The sequence below is a fragment of the Oncorhynchus nerka genome, linkage group LG2 (genome assembly GCF_034236695.1).
Source record: "Oncorhynchus nerka isolate Pitt River linkage group LG2, Oner_Uvic_2.0, whole genome shotgun sequence".
Classification (NCBI taxonomy): domain Eukaryota; kingdom Metazoa; phylum Chordata; class Actinopteri; order Salmoniformes; family Salmonidae; genus Oncorhynchus; species Oncorhynchus nerka.
This window is the reverse complement of record NC_088397.1, coordinates 54,067,650-54,088,643: the sequence shown is the minus strand read 5'-3', so window position 1 is coordinate 54,088,643 and position 20,994 is coordinate 54,067,650. Positions and strand designations below refer to the sequence as shown.

Genomic DNA, 20,994 nt, shown 5'->3' with positions numbered 1-20,994 from the left:
GGACGACTGTGTGATCACGCTGTCCGTAGCCGATGTGAGTAAGACCTTTAAATACAAGGCCGCGGGGCCAGACGGATTACCAGGACATGTACTCCGAGCATGCGCTGACCAACTGGCAAGTGTCTTCACTGACATTTTCAACCTGAGTCTGTAATACCAATATGTTTCCAATATGTAGCCTTTGAATGGCTGGTCATGGCTCACAACATCACCATTATCCCAGAAACCCTAGACTCACTCCAATTTTAATACGGCACCAACAGATCCACAGATGATACAATCTCTATTACACTCCACACCACCCTTTCACACCTGGACAAAAGGAACACCTACGTGAGAATGCTATTCATTGACTACAGCTCAGCGTTCAACACCATAGTGCCCACAAATCTTATGACTAAGCTAATGACCCTGGGACTAAACACCTCCCTCTGCAACTGGATCCTGGACTTCCTGATGTGCCGCCTCCTGGTGGTAAGGGTAGGTAGCAACACATCCGCCACGCTGGTTCTCAACACAGGGGCCCCTCAGGGGTGTGTGCTCAGTCCCCTCCTGAACTCCATGTTCACCCATGACTGCATGGCCAGGCACGACTCCAACACCATCATTAAGTTTGCAGATGACACAACAGTGGTTGGCCTGATCACTGACAATGATGAGACAGCCTATAGGGAGGAGGTCAGAGAGCTGGCAGGACAACAACCTCTCCCTCAACGTGATCAAGACAAAGGAGATGATTGTGGACTATAGGAAAAGGAGGACCAAGCATGCCCCCATTCTCATCGACGGGGCTGCAGTGGAGCAGGTTGAGAGCTTCAAGTTCCTTGGTGTCCACATCAACAAACTATTATGGTCCAAACACACTAAGACAGTCGTGAATAGGGCACAACAAAGCCTATTCCCCCTCAGGTCCTCAGATCCTCAAAAGGTTCTACAGCTGCACCATCGAGAACATCCTGACTGGTTGCATCACTGCCTGGTATGGCAACTGCTCGGCCTCCTACCGCTAGGCACTCCAGAGGGTAGTGCGAACGGCCCAGTACATCACTGGGGCCAAGCTTCCTGCCATCCAGGACCTCTATACCAGGCGGTGTCAGAGGAAGGCCGTAAAAATTGTCAAAGACTCCAGCCACCCTAGTCACGGACTGTTCTCTCTGCTACCGCATGGCAAGCAGTACTGGAGCGCCAAGTCTAGGTCAAAAATCTTCTCAACAGCTTCTACCACCGAGCCATAAGACTACTGAACAGCTATTCAATTGGCTACCCTGACCCCTCTTTTACACTGCTGCTACTCTCTGTTTATCATCTATGCACTATGCCTAGTCACTTTAACTCTGCCTACATGTACATATTACCTGGACTAACTGGTGCCGCCGCACATTGACTCTGTACCGGTACCCCCTGTATATAGCCTTCACATTGACTCTGTACCGGTACCCCCTGTATATAGTCTCCACATTGACTCTGTACCGGTACCCCCTGTATATAGTCTCCACATTGACTCTGTACCGGTACCCCCTGTATATAGCCTCCACATTGACTCTGTACCGGTACCCCCTGTATATAGCCTCCACATTGACTCTGTACCGGTACCCCCTGTATATAGCCTCCACATTGACTCTGTACCGGTACCCCCTGTATATAGCCTCCACATTGACTCTGTACCGGTACCCCCTGTATATAGCCTCCACATTGACTCTGTACTGGTACCCCCTGTATATAGCCTCCACATTGACTCTGTACCGGTACCCCCTGTATATAGTCTCCACATTGACTCTGTACTGGTACCCCCTGTATATAGCCTCCACATTGACTCTGTACCGGTACCCCATGTATATAGCCTCCACATTGACTCTGTACCGGTACCCCATGTATATAGTCTCCACATTGACTCTGTACCGGTACCCCCTGTATATAGCCTCCACATTGACTCTGTACTGGTACCCCCTGTATATAGCCTCCACATTGACTCTGTACCGGTACCCCATGTATATAGCCTCCACATTGACTCTGTACCGGTACCCCATGTATATAGCCTCCACATTGACTCTGTACCGGTACCCCATGTATATAGCCTCCACATTGACTCTGTACCGGTACCCCCTGTATATCGCCTCACTGTTGTTATTTTACTGCTGCTGTTTAATTATTTGTTACTTTTATTTTACATTTTTTACTTAACAATTTTTTCCCATTAAAACTTCTTGAAGCGTTGTTGGTTAAGGGCTTGTAAGTAAGCATTTCCCTGTACGGTCTACACTTGTTGTATTTGGCTCATGTGACAAATAAAATTTGATTTACATAAGTTCTTTTATACAAGCAACAGTTCCAGAACACAATGGCCTTTGTTAGGGTGCAGACATAGCAGGAGTCTATGAAAGGCATGACATCACAGTCCAACACAGAACATATCCTTTGAGAAGTTACAACATCCCCTGATGTGCATTACACACTTGTTAAATTATTTAAAATGTGATGGATGTGTTTACTTTCAGCTGAAATTGCCTGGGTGTAGTCATTGTGCCAGAAGCGTAGTAAATATGTCTTTCTGCTGTGAAAATGCATGTTGTGCGTTTAATGGTTCAGATCTGTGAGCTTCAGTTTGTCTTCTTGTCATCAGGTTGACAGAGTGGAGGAAGCAAGATAGCAGCAAATGCATAGAGTCCCTAGACGTGAATGGAAAGGTGGAAGTAAATACATACATAATCTACTAGGGGATGATTTAATGTCAAATGAGTGTAGATGCTGGATACACTTTCAAGAACTTTGGCTACATATCAATGGATTTGAGGGATTTTCAGATCTCCATCTTTCAACCTGTACAACGTGTACCTTTTCACCTCGAAAATGTTTTGATGACCCCCACATCCTCCCTTTAACAACTGACCCAGGGCCTGCATTGGAATAGTCTTAATCATAATAGTATCAGTGAAGCTGTAATACATTCTGCTGTCTTCCTGGTTTGAGGAGTGGGTGGGACGTTATTGCTGGTTTGCACTTTGTACTTCCTGTTTCTAATGGGCAGATCCCCACATACAGGCAGTTTGTGTTCGGCAGTTCCTGCCAGGAGGGGTGGAGGGCTAGCACTGACCTTGTTTCGCATGTTTTTTCCCACTGTTGTCCCCAAGAGCTTTTCTAAGACGGAGGAAAGGCCCTGCCTCTGTGATGTTGGCTGGATCTGAAGTAGGCTAAGTCAAAGACGCATCTATAGTGGAATTCACATTGATCCCAGTGTTTATAATGGCCCAATAGTAACATTTACACACACGTTGAATATGCATTGGACAAAAGGACAATCTTAGATGTTTTGTTTTAAGAATGCAAGGCCGTTTCTTCTGTCATATAACAATGTTTACACTTGGTATAGGCTTACTATAGTAGTCACCAAGCATATTAAACAAATTGAGTTGAATCTGTTTTTGGGACCTGTAATAGTGCTAATATTACTGCACACATTATACAGCACCTTCAGAATGTATTCATACCACTTGACTTATTTCACATGTAGTTGTGTTACAGCATACATTTAAAATGGATTAAATATATGTTTTTTCTCACCCATCTACACACAACACCCCATAATGACATAGTGAAAACATGTTTTTCGACATTTCTGCAAATTGATTGAAAAGGAAATACAGAAATAGCTCATTTACATGTATTCACACCCCTGAGTCAATGCATGTTAGAATCACCTTTGGCAGCGATTACAGCTGAGAGTCTTTTGGGGTAAGTTTCTAAGAGCTTTGCACACCTGGAGTGTTTAATATTTGCACATTAATATTTTCAAAATTCTTCATGCTCTGTCAAGTTGGTTATTGATCATTGCTAGACAACCATTTTAAAGTCTTGCCATAGATGTTTATGCAGATTTAATCCAAAACTGTAAGTCATTGTTTATCTCCCAGTGTCAGGTGGAAAGCAGACTGAACCAGGTTTTTGCCTGTGCTTAGTAGGATTTTGCATGTGCTTAGCTCTATTCGGTTTCTTTTTTATCCTGACAAACTCCCCAATCCTTAAAGATTACAAACATACCCATAACATGATGCAGCCACCACTATTCTTGAAAATATGGAGTGGTACTCAGTAATGTGTTGTATTGGATTTTCCCCCAAAATAACTCTTTGTATTCAGGACAAAAAGCTAATTGCTTTGCCACATTTTTTTGCAGTATTACTGTAGTGCCTTGCTACAAGGTATTCTGTCCAGGCTTCCTTCTTTTCACTCAGTCAATTAGGTTTGTATTGTTGTTGATCGAACCTCAGTTTTCTCCTATCACAGCCATTCAACTCTTTAACTGTTTTAAAGTCACTATTGACCTATCGGCAACTGAGTTAGGAAGGACGCTCATATCTTTATAATGACTGGGTGTATTGATACACCATCCAAAGGGTAATTAGTAATGTCACCATCCTCAAAGGGCTGTTTTTTTTTATTTTGACCCCTCTACCTATAGGTGCCCTTTCTTGCGATGCATTGGAAAAACCTCCCTGGTCTTTGTGGTTGAATCTGTGTTTGAAATTCACTGCTCGACCGAGGGACCATACATATAATTGTATGTGTGGGGTACAGAGATGAGGTAGTCATCAACCTCTTACATGTAATGGCAAAATTAAGATTTCCGTCTAAGTAGACATACCCAAAAGTATCTGCTATTCATGTGTAATTACATGATTCTGACATGCAAATCCTTGGTATATTTGGAAAGAAGACATCTGGGAGATTATGAGGAAATGATCAGAAGACAGATAGGAGTTACATAGCTCAGAATACACAAGGTCAAGCACACACAAAATAACCTTGTTCAATTTTGAAAGTCATCTTGAAAGTCATTGATAATCTATAAGTGAATTATTGATGACCAGAGCTGAAAACACATCAACCTCTCCAAAGTGCCTTAACATTTAGCTTAGGCATATCCAATGTATTGGTCCTAAATCAAAATGAACTGTTTACAAAAATAATATAAAAGCAACATATATACGTTAAAAATATATATAAAATGTCTTATCAAACACAAACTTGGTTACACACGTGTCCTTCACTAAAAAAGGTGCAAAAACTATAAAAACTAGCTAACTATTTACCAATTGCGTTCGTGTTTGTTTTACATCCGCTGTGTAGATGATTAGATTTCACTTTCACCATGGCTTGTGCACGTCCTGATAGTCTTTGAAGCAGTCCCCCTCTGCCAGGAAACAAAAAGTGAACTGGCATTTCAGACAGAAGATCTGGCATTTCACCCTTTTCCCCCCACCTGTGTTTTGTGCAATGCTTGCAGTTCTTCCTTTTGTCTTTTTGCATGTGTGTTGGATAGTGGAGCCCACCTTGAGTGGGTCTTGTGACGATTGTGAAGTTGCTTTGGGCCCCCAATTCAGCCATTTCCAACACCAGCTGCTCTCTGAAGGCCAACTGGGAGAGAGGGGTTTGACCTTTTGCTTTGGCCATCTGCTTGTGGAGAATGAAAGAAAGCATTTACTGTAGCAATGTCCACAAAGTGGTAAAAAACATAGTCTTATACCACTTCCTGGTCTTGTGGATGACCTGGTTGTAGCCTATCAGAGCATGCTGTCATTGTAGTCCTTCACAGAAACAGGAATGGGGATGTTCTTCCTCACCCATACCCATTTTTCACCCTCCTTGAGACATGGTTGTTATTGAATGCCTTATGCTGTGTGGTGAGCATGGTTATTTCCCTAGTGTCCTTCCATTTCACAAAAAGCAGCTTGTTAGTCCTGATCCAACGTATGGTCCCCCTCTCCGCTGTCTTTGTCATGCTGTTTAAATGGTCTCGGGGAAACTGGTTCTGTTAGGACAAATGGTGCCACAAGCCCCTATTTTCTTTTTCAAGAGGTCTATGAAAAAAAATGGATGTAGAACCATCAGACGGGCTGATTGATATAGCAGTGGGGGGTGAAGACCTTGACCGGCGGGGGCGCTTGCTGGGGAAGGGTGGCTCCCAAACGTCAACATCCAAATCTTCTGCAAACTCCAGTCTGTGGTGAATAAAATAAAGGGATATATTGTTGTAAGACACATAGAATTACATTTGACAAAATCTACAAAACAATATTACTGTAATGTAAAAACACCAAACCTTAACTTTGTCTGTACAGTGACTCACATAGAAGGTGTGAAGCACACACACACACAATGCAAACAGTAACACTTCGGAGACAAAGGTGAGAACCACAAATAAACAATGACCATGAGAGTTTATTAGCCTCTCCAAAGTTACAAGGATGAAACTTGTAACTAACAGTGAACTAATATGAAACATAGACAATAACTACTTTGGAATTATATAACATTTAAATTATTTGTTAAATAGGCCTATGTGAACTAAATCCAAAGCACTAAGAGCAGACAACTTGTAAAAAACTAAAAATACATATAGTAAATTAGAAATATAAAGTCATGAAAATAATTGACTTACAGATCTAAAAGTGGATCCAATCCTTCTAGAAAGCAATCTTCATCAGCCGAGTCGAAAACCTCGTTGTCCAAATCGCTCCCCTGATTCTCGAGTCTGACTCCGGTATTTTATTCAAAGATTCTATTTCGGTATACTTATTCATAGTTGTCTTTTTAGTAGCCATTCCCCTGTGTAATGGATGCCTACAGCACGTAAGCAGGCGACATCATATTTTTGATGCGCAAAGATATAGTCACTCGTGGACATTCAATGTTTTCATTAAGTCATACTTCATCAGATAACAATGGCAATAGGCTAGATTTGTTCCTAACAACCTAAGGATTCATTTGATACCTATAGCTCAAACACAGACCAAACTGAAGCTTACCTTGTAAGATGTTTGCTGTTTGGTGAAAATATTGTGTAAAATAAACATTTTGACTCTCGGGGCTGGTGATCAATAATGGTAGGTCCCAGGCAGACAATTAATATATCCTCATGATCCATGGAGTCCTGGCTTTCAGTGTGTATCATGTATTCTGTGTTTATTTTGTTTATGCTTCACAACGCTGTCTGAAATGTAGGTAGCAGCCATCTTGAAATTAGGTTATCTGCTCAACCTTCCCTTAAATATTTGTATCTCCATATATGGTAGTAAGTCACACCAAAGATTTTCAAGGAACCAATCAATAGCCAAGATACTCAGCTTTCCGCAGACACCCTGTGTTTGCAGCAGTGGTGTAAAGTACTTGACTAAAAATACTTTAAAATCGTTTTTTGGGGTATAAGTACTTTACTTTACTATTTATATTTTTGACAACTTTTACTTTTACTCCATTACATTCTTAAAGAAAAGAATGTACTTTGTACTCCTTACATTTTCCCTGACACTCAAAAGTACTCGTTACATTTTGAATGCTTTGCAAGGACAGGAAAATTGTATAATTCATATCATGGACTTATCAAGAAAACATCCCTGGTCATTCCTAATGGCTCTGATCTGGCAGACTCGCAAAACACAAATGCTTCATTTGTGAATTTTGTCTGAGTGTTGAACTGTGCCCCTGGCTATCTGTAAGTATTTTTTAAACAAGACCATTGTGTTGTCTGGTTTACTTAATATAAGACATTTTAAATTATTTATACTTTTACTTTTGATACTTAAGTACATTTAAAACCAAGTATTTTTAGACTTTTACTCAAGTAGTATTTTACTGGGTGACTTTCACTTTTACTTGAGTCATTTTCTTTTAAGGTATCCTTACTTTTACTCAAGTATGAAAATTGGATACTTTTGCCACCACTGGTTTGCAAATAGGGGCTACAGTTCTCATAAAAGACTGAATTGAATAAAAAAATATATAATAGGGACTTTTTAATATATTAAAAAATATATTTTTAAACACTGTCCATGCAACTTATTATATTTGTACTCCTGAACTTATTTAGGCTTGTCATAACAAAGGGGTTGAAAACTTATTGACTCAAGACATTTCAGCTTTTCATTTTAAATTAATTTGTAAAAATTCAAGCTGTAACACAACTAAATGTGGAAAGAGTCAAGGGGTGTGAATACTTTCTGAAGGCACTGTATATTATTTTCACACTAAAAAGGTTTATCAGTCCTAATGTGCCTCTAGACAGGGAGAAGTGGTTTGGTGTCTCCTCGGTGCTGATCTGTATCATTGTATTGAATGTTTGAATGTGATCTTCCTATCAGTACCTGCATCTGACAGGGAAGCGCCGGCTGTGTCTTTCAAACACAGAACAGGAATATAACTACAAGAAAGCCTTCAAACAGAGGAACGGAAATTTCCTCTCCGGCTATTTCAACCCCGTTTATTCCTGCTTGTGCTTCTTATTTCCTGTCCTCCTCAGTATACTTCCTGTCATTCCATGTCTTGTGTTCCTCCAATAGCATTGGCTCCCCATGCTGAATGAGATTACGTTGGAAAGATAAGAACCTATCCCCAGTCCTGCAGAATTTCATCTGCTGAACAAAACAAAGAACCTGGAATTATTTATTTGACTATGGACAGTTTATTTGTTATACATTTTTTACCTTTATTTGACCAGTTTTGTCTCACTGAGATGAACAATCTCTTTTACAAGAGAGACCTGGCCTAAATAGCAGCAGACAAAGTTGCAGACACATTTATAACATAAAACACAAAGCACAGCTTAATTGACACATATTTGTGCTCATTGTTGAGTGGTCCCTGCAGCGTACCATCGCAAATATGTGGTTGGAACAGTAGCAACAGAACGTATGATGCAACAAATGCATCTGAACAGCATTGTTGTCTGAAAAGCATCAAAACAATGTTTTGTAATGATGGGAAATAAAAGGTACTCAATTTTATTCCTAAATTTCGCCCTTTATTGTAAAAGATAAATGCGAACACATCCACAGCCAAATTCATTCCATAAACCAGTCTAAATAACAGGTTACCAGAAAAATGAACAGCCCCTCATTTAAATATTGGCATGACATTGATGAGTGTTTCATCAAAATCATTTCTTTGCTGCTGCTTCTTGTTGACTTTTGTACATTATGTAGTTGACAACATAAAAGCACGAGTTAGCGACCTAACAGCTAGACTTGTTTGCAATGTACCACATCTCTGGTGAGCGAGCACAAGGGAAACTATTAATATTGTTTAGAAAAGAGATGCAGGTCACAGCAGTTAACAGCAGCTAAATTCTTTATGATAGGAGCCATGTTTGTTTATGTTTGACAAGCAAAAACGCCCGAATGCCATTCACTATAAACGCAAATAAACAAAGTCAAAGTCAAAGACTGCTGCGCCCACTGGAAAAATATTAGCTTACTTTGGCCACTTATCAGCGTATTACACATCTTCGATGTACACATGTCCAAAGTTATTATTTGTAAGTAAAACAACAATGAAGGCAATGAGGGCGCCAGCTGGATAATGAGCCAGGGGGAAAAGTTTGTGCAAGTTCTGTTCTGACTAGAGATGCACAATGTCTTCATACTTGATCTAGGAAACACTGGGGAAGTGCTTGGGCTCTTGTTGAAAAGAGAGCAGTTTGTCCAGCTCAGTAAATCCTCAAACATAAATTGTCCGCAACAATGAAATGGGCTACTTCTTATGTGAATTAATGAGGAGGCAGAACACACCTCAATTCAAACTGTTGTTAAGAAATGAAAACTTGTTAGAAAATAGTTAGAAATCGACAAGTTGTAACATAGCCTACAGATAATTAGCAGGCAGTGTGCATTGGTTTGAGGGCGGCGCAGGTTGACTGTCCTGTTGCATAACAATCACATTTTGGAACAGTTTGTGCATTCTGACATCACTCTCATAAAAAACTTATGCTGCGGCAACCGTTATGGATATTTGGAACTCAAGATGGAAACGGTTCAAAAACGAAAAAACTGCAAAATGGTTTGGGAAAATAGTGCAACTAGGTGTCAAAACATTGACAGCCCCCCACTTCATTTTCCATTATATTATTTGACCTATCTTTAAACTAATTTAAAAAGACAGGCTCCTGTAATTTCAGGACCCTTAGCAGCTTGTTCCAAGCGGAGGGGGCGGAGAACTGGAAATATTTTTTCCCCTAGCTCTGTATAGGCCTTAGGCACAATCAACAAAACATAGTCAGTCATGTGAGTGTAGGCGATAGTTTTAATTTGTCTGCTGGGCAATGTAGTTACACAAGTATAAATAAAAACGTGCCAAGGATTTAATCTCCAAAGAGCTAAGGATTGCCAGCCCACTCTTGTCTAGAGGGTAGAGTAATGAGTGAGAGCTTTAGAATGAGTGACAAACCTCAGTGCCCTATGGTACACAGTATCCAGCATACGTATTGACGTCACAGGGGCATACATGTACAAGGCATAACACATATAACATTGTCAGGCAGGCCTACCACTGCAATGCTGGACAAAGGGGAGCTATTTTGGAACAAGCTTATATGATGGACCTTAACAGACAGATGCTCCATTCCTCCAACATTTTCCAATGGGTGAACGTGTGTTTGTAGTGGAGAGGCTTTGACTGGTGCTTCATGTGTGTCTGTTCCCACCCTCAGGTTCATCCCCTGGAGAGTCTTTCAGGCCCACATTTGTATACCCTCCTCTTTTCTCTCGGTACACTGGGCTTGGGCAGGGTGGAGCCCTAGGAAGTGGGGTATATCCTTCCTCTCCGCTGAGGACATTACTGAGGAGGGGGTGGCTGAGTGGAGGGAGTGCTGCAGGCCCTGTGCTGGCGATAGGAATACAGATACAGTGTGGGGCCCTCAGCCTGTCTCTCTTCTCTGACAATGTGCCTTTATTAAACACTTCATAAACCACAGACTTCGCCAATTCACTTTTAAAGGAAAACTTGTGAATTGTGGGTTTTGTATCTTCAAATGTATGTTTCTGCAATCTAATAGCCCATTTCGCCCCACCAGCAGATTGGCACAGAGGTACTGTAGCTGTAGATCTCGCATTCTGAGATAATTAGTCATTTTATATGCACATATAATGGAATGGAATCCCCAATATGCACAGTAATAAAAAGGGATTTAATGTCCTGCCATTATCACTCAATTTAACAGCAGCACCCCATAATCATATAATTGTTACGACGCTTGCCAGTAGTTGAGAGTACAATATGAGCTGTTTCATTCATAATGAGCATTCATTTGAGCATTAATGAATCATAAGATTGTTCACCTGTGGCTACTCTGTGGTTCTTGTTTTCTAAAATGGGATATCCAGGTGTACATGCAGTATGTAACTACATAAATAGGCCACATTATTTCTTTCTAGTCGTACAATGACATTTACATTTGAGTCATTTAGCAGACACTTTCATCCAGAGCGACATACAGTTGATTCATTCAGAAGATAGCTAGGTGAGACAACCACATATCACCGTCATCGTAAGTACATGTTTTCGCAATAAAGTAGTTATCAGCAAAGTCAGTGCATTTTTTTATTGTATGGTAAACGCAAGGGCAGTGGGGACAGAGTTCCATGACAGTGACTTAGAATGACTCTCCTCATCCTTCAGGCACCCAGAGAGAAGACAATAAGTGTCACTCACGTGCTTATTTAGAATGATCCCGTTGTACTTGACCAAATGGGGAGTCACAGGAACACACGACCCACAAGAACGCAAGAAGGCATTTATTGTTAAGTAAGCTCAGTATTTTCCATAACCTACGATATTGTGTTGTGTTCATGAGATCACAACTGAGATGGGCTCTTAATTAAAAACCAGTTCTGTAACAATGTGTTCATCATAGCACACACACACACACACACACACACACACACACACACACACACACACACACACACTAGTATCCTCTCTCCACCCCAGCCAATTCAGCCTGGTCCTGATCATGTGTAGCCAGTACGGGGAGGCGGGAGGGGCAGTCTGTCTTCTGCCTGTGGTAATGATGCTGCTGTGTGTCACTGTCTCCCAGCGTCACCCTGAGTGATTGCCAGTACTGACACACGCCTGCTTGTACCATTAACAGACCCAAATGGCCAGGAAATGAAACGCTCTGCTGAGGTAACAACAAGAGTAAATCCTGGGCCTGTGTCTACCGAGGAGGTGGGCGGTGCTGGGCCTGATATTACCATATTAACTTGACTAGAGCTAGGGAGGTTCCATCTGTACAGCCACTCATTTTAAATCCTCTAAAGGCGGTACACTACTGATTTACTGCTACTTCAACATAACCGCTATGGTAGTATACCTGTAGAGCTCTATAACATTCCAATAATGTTGCATAATATCCAACTAGGTACTAGATGCTAGATGCTCCTCCGTGTGTTGTATCGCATCCAATCAATCCAAGTAAGAGCATGAACCCTTTGGGATTCATCAAAAGACGGGCTATATTTACTCAATATTCTCATCTCCACATCTCTTCTCCCTGTACTGCAAAGGGGGCAGACATCTACCAAAACCCTTAAGATATTGTTTGATATCAACAACATCTTTTCCACAGACATTTGATTCCCTTGGTGATACTTCAGCTGAACAGTTTTGTCATATGTCATGAACAAATGGTAAATAGCAACAATTGATGTACATAAAAAGAACATGATCTTTTTTTAAATCTTCATCTCGTCAAAGCCCATTCTTTACTATACGTATCGGTCCCCAAGGCACAGTGGAGATGAGGTAGTTCATACAATAGACTCTCCTGTGACCCACTCTAGATTTGGTGAATTTAACCCAGTGTTTTTATTTTTTTCAGAGTGACCCTGTCTGCCTGTAGGTCCAACCCCCTGGTAGATTAGAACCAGACAGGCGAAATCTACTCCTGCCTGCCTGTTTCAATCCCTGCACCAGTCCATCACAACACCACAAATACTGCTCTTCCACAGCTACAGTACAAATACTGCTCTTCCACAGCTACAGTACAAATACAGCTCTTCCACAGCTACAGTACAAATACTGCTCTTCCACAGCTACAGTACAAATACTGCTCTTCCACAGCTACAGTTAAAATACTGCTCTTCCACAGCTACAGTACAAATACTGCTCTTCCACAGCTACAGTACAAATTCAGCTCCACAGTGCTCCCCAGGAAGGTACAATGCACTACACTTTCAGTGAGCGGTACAACACTAATACAGAACCTGTATGAGATGTGGTAGCTACTGTGCAGCTCTTCCACTGTTTTTTAAAATGTTATTTCAGAGAAGGCATGGTAGGTGTGTAAAGAGGTAGATGGGCCTATACTGTAGATAGGGGGAAGAATAGGATGAAAGAGTAGCAAGAGATGGGAGGAGAGAACGGTAGAGAGAGCGTTGCTAATCAGGGCAGAACGTAAATCAAATCTTTTGTCCGCGCTCCGCCACAGAGGGATACATTAAGTCTCTGAGGACACTGTACCACTGAACGCATACATTTGAACGTATGCTCCGCTGATCACACACACGTTAGATCACTTAGCCTATATGTGCTGAGACTGGATGTTCACATGAAAACCTGATGACTCAAAGAAGAGGTTGGGATTTATGCCTGGTGTGGCTGGCAGCCTGGCGCTGTGTTCAGCATTAAAGGACACGATCACATTTAATGGCCTTCAATAGGATGCCAAACAGCCCTTCTTTATAATATAGCTTCCCTCATTCATCCTGCTTCTCTCAACACGCTGCCTTTATTACCATCGTGGCTGACCGTAAAACTTCATTACTTTATATGAATAATACAGTACATACTAGGGTCTTTGTAATAAACAATTATTATTTCAGGAAGTGATATCATCAGGGAAAGAAAGAGATCAAAGGGATAAGGTATAATGTAATAAGAGAGTGTTTTAAGTAGAAAACAGATATTAGCCGTACTGAGGCAGTGAAACATTTTAATCACGGTATTACTCTATTTACTAAGTGGTGTTCAGGGAGATGCTGGTGTCACTTTGAATGGCGGTACAATTAAATGAACCTGCCTGGAGAATGACGTGTAAAATATGTACTGCAGGTCGATGTTTAGCTAAACGTTCTGTTAATTACATTGGTTTACAAGATAAACGCTGAGGGAGAATGAGTAGGGTGTCTATAAGTGTACACATACACTACGAATCAGAGGATGGACCTTTTATACCAACACAGTCAACACATCTGTTCCTTCCTGTGAGTATAAATGGACGTTATGATTTCTATTCATTTTTATTGCTGAGTTGTTTGGCGTGTTGAGAAAGTTGCGTCAATTGATCATGCTATGGAAGGTGTATTAGCTGTCATTATGAAATCAAATCAGATTTTATTGGTTGTGTACACATATTTTGCAGATGTTATCACCAGTGCAGAGAAATGCTTATGCTTCCCACTCCAACAATGCAGTAATCAGGTTGAGCTGGAGATGTTTCTGCGGGTGCCTTTGTGGTGGCTGATCTCTCCCATTATTCCTTGCAGTAAGTGATGCACATATCAGACGAGACGAGGCGACTGAGGTGGCTCTGTCCTCTAAGAGAGAAAAAGCAGGTTTGATTGCATTTACATTTACATTTAAGTCATTTAGCAGACGCTCTTATCCAGAGCGACTTACAAATTGGTGCGTTCACCTTAAGACATCCAGTGGAACAGCCACTTTACAATAGTGCATCTAAATCTTTTAAGGGGGGGGGGTGAGAAGGATTACTTTATCCTATCCTAGGCATTCCTGAAAGAGGTGGGGTTTCAGGTGTCTCCGGAAGGTGGTGATTGACTCCGCTGTCCTGGCGTCGTGAGGGAGTTTGTTCCACCATTGGGGGGCCAGAGCAGCGAACAGTTTTGACTGGGCTGCGCGGGAACTGTACTTCCTCAGTGGTAGGGAGGCGAGCAGGCCAGAGGTGGATGAACGCAGTGCCCTTGTTTGGGTGTAGGGCCTGATCAGAGCCTGGAGGTACTGAGGTGCCGTTCCCCTCACAGCTCCGTAGGCAAGCACCATGGTCTTGTAGCGGATGCGAGCTTCAACTGGAAGCCAGTGGAGAGAGCGGAGGAGCGGGGTGACGTGAGAGAACTTGGGAAGGTTGAACACCAGACGGGCTGCGGCGTTCTGGATGAGTTATAGGGTTTAATGGCACAGGCAGGGAGCCCAGCCAACAGCGAGTTGCAGTAATCCAGACGGGAGATGACAAGTGCCTGGATTAGGACCTGCGCCGCTTCCTGTGTGAGGCAGGGTCGTACTCTGCGGATGTTGTAGAGCATGAACCTACAAGAACGGGCCACCGCCTTGATGTTAGTTGAGAACGACAGGGTGTTGTCCAGGATCACGCCAAGGTTCTTAGCGCTCTGGGAGGAGGACACAATGGAGTTGTCAACCGTGATGGCGAGATCATGGAATGGGCAGTCCTTCCCGGGAGGAAGAGCAGCTCCGTCTTGCCGAGGTTCAGCTTGAGGTGGTGATCCTTCATCCACACTGATATGTCTGCCAGACATGCAGAGATGCGATTCGCCACCTGGTCATCAGAAGGGGGAAAGGAGAAGATTAATTGTGTGTCGTCTGCATAGCAATGATAGGAGAGACCATGTGAGGTTATGACAGAGCCAAGTGACTTGGTGTATAGCGAGAATAGGAGAGGGCCTAGAACAGAGCCCTGGGGGACGCCAGTGGTGAGAGCGCGTGGTGAGGAGACAGATTCTCGCCACGCCACCTGGTAGGAGCGACCTGTCAGGTAGGACGCAATTCAAGCGTGGGCCGCGCCGGAGATGCCAAACTCGGAGAGGGTGGAGAGGAGGATCTGATGGTTCACAGTATCGAAGGCAGCCGATAGGTCTAGAAGGATGAGAGCAGAGGAGAGAGAGTTAGCTTTAGCAGTGCGGAGGGCCTCCGTGATACAGAGAAGAGCAGTCTCAGTTGAATGACTAGTCTTGAAACCTGACTGATTTGGATCAAGAAGGTCATTCTGAGAGAGATAGCGGGAGAGCTGGCCAAGGACGGCACGTTCAAGAGTTTTGGAGATTGGTTAGAAGGTCTAGGCCTACAGGTCAGAATCCGTCTGGACTGGAGGTTCTTTTATCAGACATCTCAGAAATGTGGTCTTCATCATGTCTAATCAGACTGTCGCTATGTTTTGTAATATGATTGATGAATAATGTAGCTGTTATGCAGGTGAGTGAGGACCCAACAGCGATTCAACAGAAACAGAGTCTTTTAATGTCCAAACAGGGAAAACATAAATCCTCAATCTTTACAGGAGATGTCCAAACAGGGAAAACATAAATCCTCTATCTTTGCAGGAGAGTCCTCCTTCTAGTAGTAGAGGAGAATTGCAGGGCTAGCGGCAACAGACTGCAGGTCCCTCTGGGTAGGCGCGGGCCGTAGAGGACAGAGACACCTGCTCACACGCAGCATCTGATGAAGAGGCAGATTACGACAGGACGGGACAGGGGCAAAGCAAACAAGAATCCGACAAGGACAGAAGCAGAAACAGAGAGAGAAATAGAGACTTAATCAGAGGGCAAAAGAGGAGACAGGTGTGAGAGAGTAAACGAGGTCGTTAGGAGAATGGGGAACAGCTGGGAGCAGGAACGGAACGATAGAGAGAGAGAGAGATAGTAACCTAATACGACCAGCAGGGGGAAACGAAGAGAAGAGAAAGCACAGGGACAAGACATAACATGACAGTACCCCCCCACTCACCGAGCGCCTCCTGGCGCACTCGAGGAGGAAACCTGGCGGCAACGGAGGAAATCATCGATCAGCGAACGGTCCAGCACGTCCCGAGATGGAACCCAACTCCTTTCCTCAGGACCGTAACCCTCCCAATCCACTAGGTACTGATGACCACGGCCCCGAGGACGCATGTCCATAATCTTCCGGACCCTGTAGATAGGTGCGCCCTCGACAAGGACGGGGGGAGACGAACGGGGCGCGAAGAAAAGGCTTGACACAGGAGACATGGAAGACCGGGTGGACGCGACGAAGATGTCGCGGAAGAAGAAGTCGCACTGCGACAGGATTAACGACCTGAGAAATACGGAACGGACCAATGAACCGCGGGGTCAACTTGCAGAAGCTGTCATAAGGGGAAGGTTACGAGTGGAGAGCCATACTCTCTGACCGCGACAATACCTAGGACTCTTAGTCCTGCGCTTATTAGCGGCTCTCACAGTCTGCGCCCTATAACGGCAAAGTGCAGACCTGACCCTCTTCCAGGTGCGCTCACAACGTTGGACAAAAGCCTGAGCGGAGGGGACGCTGGACTCGGCGAGCTGGGACGAGAACAGAGGAGGCTGGTACCCGAGGCTACTCTGAAAAGGAGATAGCCCGGTCGCAGACGAAGGAAGCGAGTTGTGAGCGTATTCTGCCCAGGGAGCTGTTCTGCCCAAGACGCAGGGTTTCGAAATGAAAGACTGCGTAAGATGCGACCAATCGTCTGATTGGCCCGTTCTGCTTGACCGTTAGACTGGGGGTGAAAACCGGAAGAGAGACTGACGGAAGCCCCAATCAAACGGCAAAACTCCCTCCAAAATTGAGACGTGAATTGCGGACCCCTGTCCGAAACGGCGTCTGACGGAAGGCCATGAATTCTGAAAACATTCTCAATGATGATTTGTGCCGTCTCTTTAGCAGAAGGAAGCTTAGCGAGGGGAATAAAATGAGCCGCCTTAGAGAACCTATCGACAACCGTTAGAATAACAGTCTTCCCCGCTGACGAAGGAAGACCGGTAATAAAGTCTAAGGCGATGTGAGACCACGGTCGAGAGGGAATGGAAAGCGGTCTGAGACGGCCGGCAGGAGGAGAGTTACCGGACTTAGTCTGCGCGCAGTCCGAACAAGCAGCCACGAAACGACGCGTGTCACGCTCCTGAGTGGGCCACCAGAAACGCTGGCGAATAGAAGCAAGCGTACCCCGAACGCCGGGATGGCCGGCTAACTTGGCAGAGTGAGCCCACTGAAGAACGGCCAGACGAGTAGGAACGGGAACGAAAAGAAGGTTCCTAGGACAAGCGCGCGGCGACGGAGTGTGAGTGAGTGCTTGCTTTACCTGCCTCTCAATTCCCCAGACAGTCAACCCGACAACACGCCCCTCAGGGAGAATCCCCTCGGGGTCGGTGGAGGCTACTGAAGAACTGAAGAGACGGGACAAAGCATCAGGCTTGGTGTTCTTTGAGCCCGGACGATAAGAAATAACGAACTCGAAACGAGCGAAAAACAGCGCCCAACGAGCCTGACGCGCATTAAGTCGTTTGGCAGAACGGATGTACTCAAGGTTCTTATGGTCAGTCCAAACGACAAAAGGAACGGTCGCCCCCTCCAACCACTGTCGCCATTCGCCTAGGGCTAAGCGGATGGCGAGCAGTTCGCGGTTTCCCACATCATAGTTACGTTCCGACGGCGACAGGCGATGAGAAAAATACGCGCAAGGATGGACCTTATCGTCAGATTGGGAGCGCTGGGACAGAATGGCTCCCACGCCCACCTCTGACGTGTCAACCTCGACAATGAACTGTCTAGAGACGTCAGGTATAACAAGGATAGGAGCGGATGTAAAATGCTTCTTGAGGAGATCAAAAGCTCCCTGGGCGGAAACGGACCACTTAAAGCACGTCTTGACAGAAGTAAGGGCTGTGAGAGGAGCTGCCACCTGACCGAAATTACGAATGAAACGACGATAGAAATTCGCGAAACCGAGAAAGCGCTGCAGCTCGACACGTGACTTAGGGACGGGCCAATCACTGACAGCTTGGACCTTAGCGGAATTCATCTGAATGCCTTCAGCGGAAATAACAGAACCGAGAAATGTGACGGAGGAGACATGAAAAGCGCACTTCTCAGCCTTCACATAAAGACAATTCTCTAAAAGGCGCTGGAGGACACGTCGAACGTGCTGAACATGAATCTGGAGTGACGGTGAAAAAATCAGGATATCGTCAAGGTAAACGAAAACAAAGATGTTCAGCATGTCTCTCAGTACATCATTCACTAATGCCTGAAAGACAGCTGGAGCGTTAGCGAGACCGAACGGCAGAACCCGGTACTCCGGCAGAACCCGGTACTCAAAGTGCCCTAACGGAGTGTTAAACTCCGTTTTCCACTCGTCCCCCTCCCTGATGCGCACGAGATGGTAAGCGTTACGAAGGTCCAACTTAGTGAAAAACCTGGCTCCCTGCAGGATCTCGAAGGCTGAAGACATAAGGGGAAGCGGATAACGATTCTTAACCGTTATGTCATTCAGCCCTCGATAATCCACGCAGGGGCGCAGGGTCCCGTCCTTTTTCTTAACAAAAAAAACCCCGCTCCGGCGGGAGAGGAGGAAGGGACTACGGTACCGGCGTCGAGAGCTACAGACAAATAATCTTCGAGAGCCTTACGTTCGGGAGCCGACAGAGAGTATAGTCTACCCCGGGGGGGAGTGGTACCCGGAAGGAGATCTATACTACAATCATACGACCGGTGAGGAGGAAGGGAGGTGGCCCTGGACCGACTGAAGACCGTGCGCAGATCATGATATTCCTCCGGCACCCCTGTCAAATCACCAGGCTCCTCCTGTGAAGAGGGGGCAGAAGAAACAGGAGGGATAGCAGACATTAAACATTTCACATGACAAGAGACGTTCCAGGAGAGGATAGAATTACTAGACCAATTAATAGAAGGATTATGACACACTAGCCAGGGATGGCCCAAAACAACAGGTGTAAAAGGTGAACGAAAAATCAAAAAAGAAATGGTTTCGCTATGATTACCAGAGACAGTGAGGGTTAAAGGTAGCGTTTCACGCTGAATCCTGGGGAGAGGACTACCATCCAAGGCGAACATGGCCGTGGGCTCCCCTAACTGTCTGAGAGGAATGTCATGTTCCCGAGCCCAGGCTTCGTCCATAAAACAACCCTCCGCCCCAGAGTCTATCAAGGCACTGCAGGAAGCTGCCGAACCGGTCCAGCGTAGATGGACCGACAAGGTAGTACAGGATCTTGAAGGAGAGACCTGAGTAGAAGCGCTCACCAGTAGCCCTCCGCTTACTGATGAGCCCTGGCTTTTACTGGACATGAAATGACAAAATGACCAGCGGAACCGCAATAGAGACAGAGGCGGTCCGTTCCCTCTCCTTAGTCGAGATGCGAATACCCCCCAGCTGCATGGGCTCAGCACCTGAGCCAGTGGAGGAAGATGGTAGTGATGCGGAGAGGTGGGAAACGGATAATGCGAGCTCTCTTCCACGAGCTCGGTGACGAAGATCTACCCGTCGTTCTATGCGAATAGCGAGTTCAATCAAAGAATCCACACTGGAAGGAACCTCCCGGGAGAGAATCTCATCCTTTACCTCCGCGTGGAGACCCTCCAGAAAACGAGCGAGCAACGCCGGCTCGTTCCAGTCACTGGAGGCAGCAAGAGTGCGAAACTCTATAGAGTAATCCGTTATGGATCGATTACCTTGACATAGGGAAGACAGGGCCCTGGAAGCTTCTTTCCCAAAAACTGAACGATCAAAAACCCGTATCATCTCCTCCTTAAAGTTCTGATACTGGTTAGTACACTCAGCCCTTGCCTCCCAGATTGCCGTGCCCCACTCACGAGCCCGTCCAGTAAGGAGAGATATGACGTAGGCGTCTGAGCTGTACCCCTGGAGTACGTGTTGGGCTGGAGAGAGAACACAATATCACACTGGGTGAGGAACGAGCGGCATTCAGTGGGCTCCCCAGAGTAACACGGTGGGTTATTAATTCTGGGCTCCGGAGACTCGGAAGCCCTGGAAGTAGCCGGTGGATCGAGGCGGAGATTGTGAATATGTTTCGAGAGGGCGGAGACTTGGGCGGCCAGGGTCTCAACGGCATGTCGAGCAGCAGACAATTCCTGCTCGTGTCTGCCTAGCATCGCTCCCTGGATCTCGACGGCTGAGTAGAGAGGATCCGAAGTCGCTGGGTCCATTCTTGGTCGGATTCTTCTGTTATGCAGGTGAGTGAGGACCCAACAGCGATTCAACAGAAACAGAGTCTTTTAATGTCCAAACAGGGAAAACATAAATCCTCAATCTTTACAGGAGAGTCCTCCTTCTAGTAGTAGAGGAGAATTGCAGGGCTAGCGGCAACAGACTGCAGGTCCCTCTGGGTAGGCGCGGGCCGTAGAGGACAGAGACACCTGCTCACACGCAGCATCTGATGAAGAGGCAGA

The 20,994-nt window shown here is 44.9% G+C and overlaps 1 protein-coding gene and 1 long non-coding RNA gene across 2 annotated transcripts in view; both read right to left on the bottom strand.

Annotated features, from left to right (window-relative positions):
• Nucleotides 1-6,978, bottom strand: part of LOC115138151 (NEDD8-activating enzyme E1 catalytic subunit) — a 31,312-nt gene extending 24,334 nt beyond the window's left edge. Inside the window, exon 1 of the mRNA XM_065000211.1 lies at nucleotides 6,804-6,978. Within this exon, the coding sequence (XP_064856283.1) occupies nucleotides 6,804-6,949 (146 nt within the window). The 5' untranslated portion in view covers nucleotides 6,950-6,978. The remainder of the gene's footprint in view (nucleotides 1-6,803) is intronic.
• Nucleotides 3,207-6,793, bottom strand: LOC115145691 (uncharacterized). Its single transcript, XR_003866015.2, has 2 exons — nucleotides 6,437-6,793; nucleotides 3,207-5,996 (listed from the first exon to the last, which is right to left on the bottom strand). It is a non-coding gene; the product is annotated as an uncharacterized LOC115145691 (long non-coding RNA).
• Nucleotides 6,979-20,994: the final 14,016 nt, after the last annotated feature.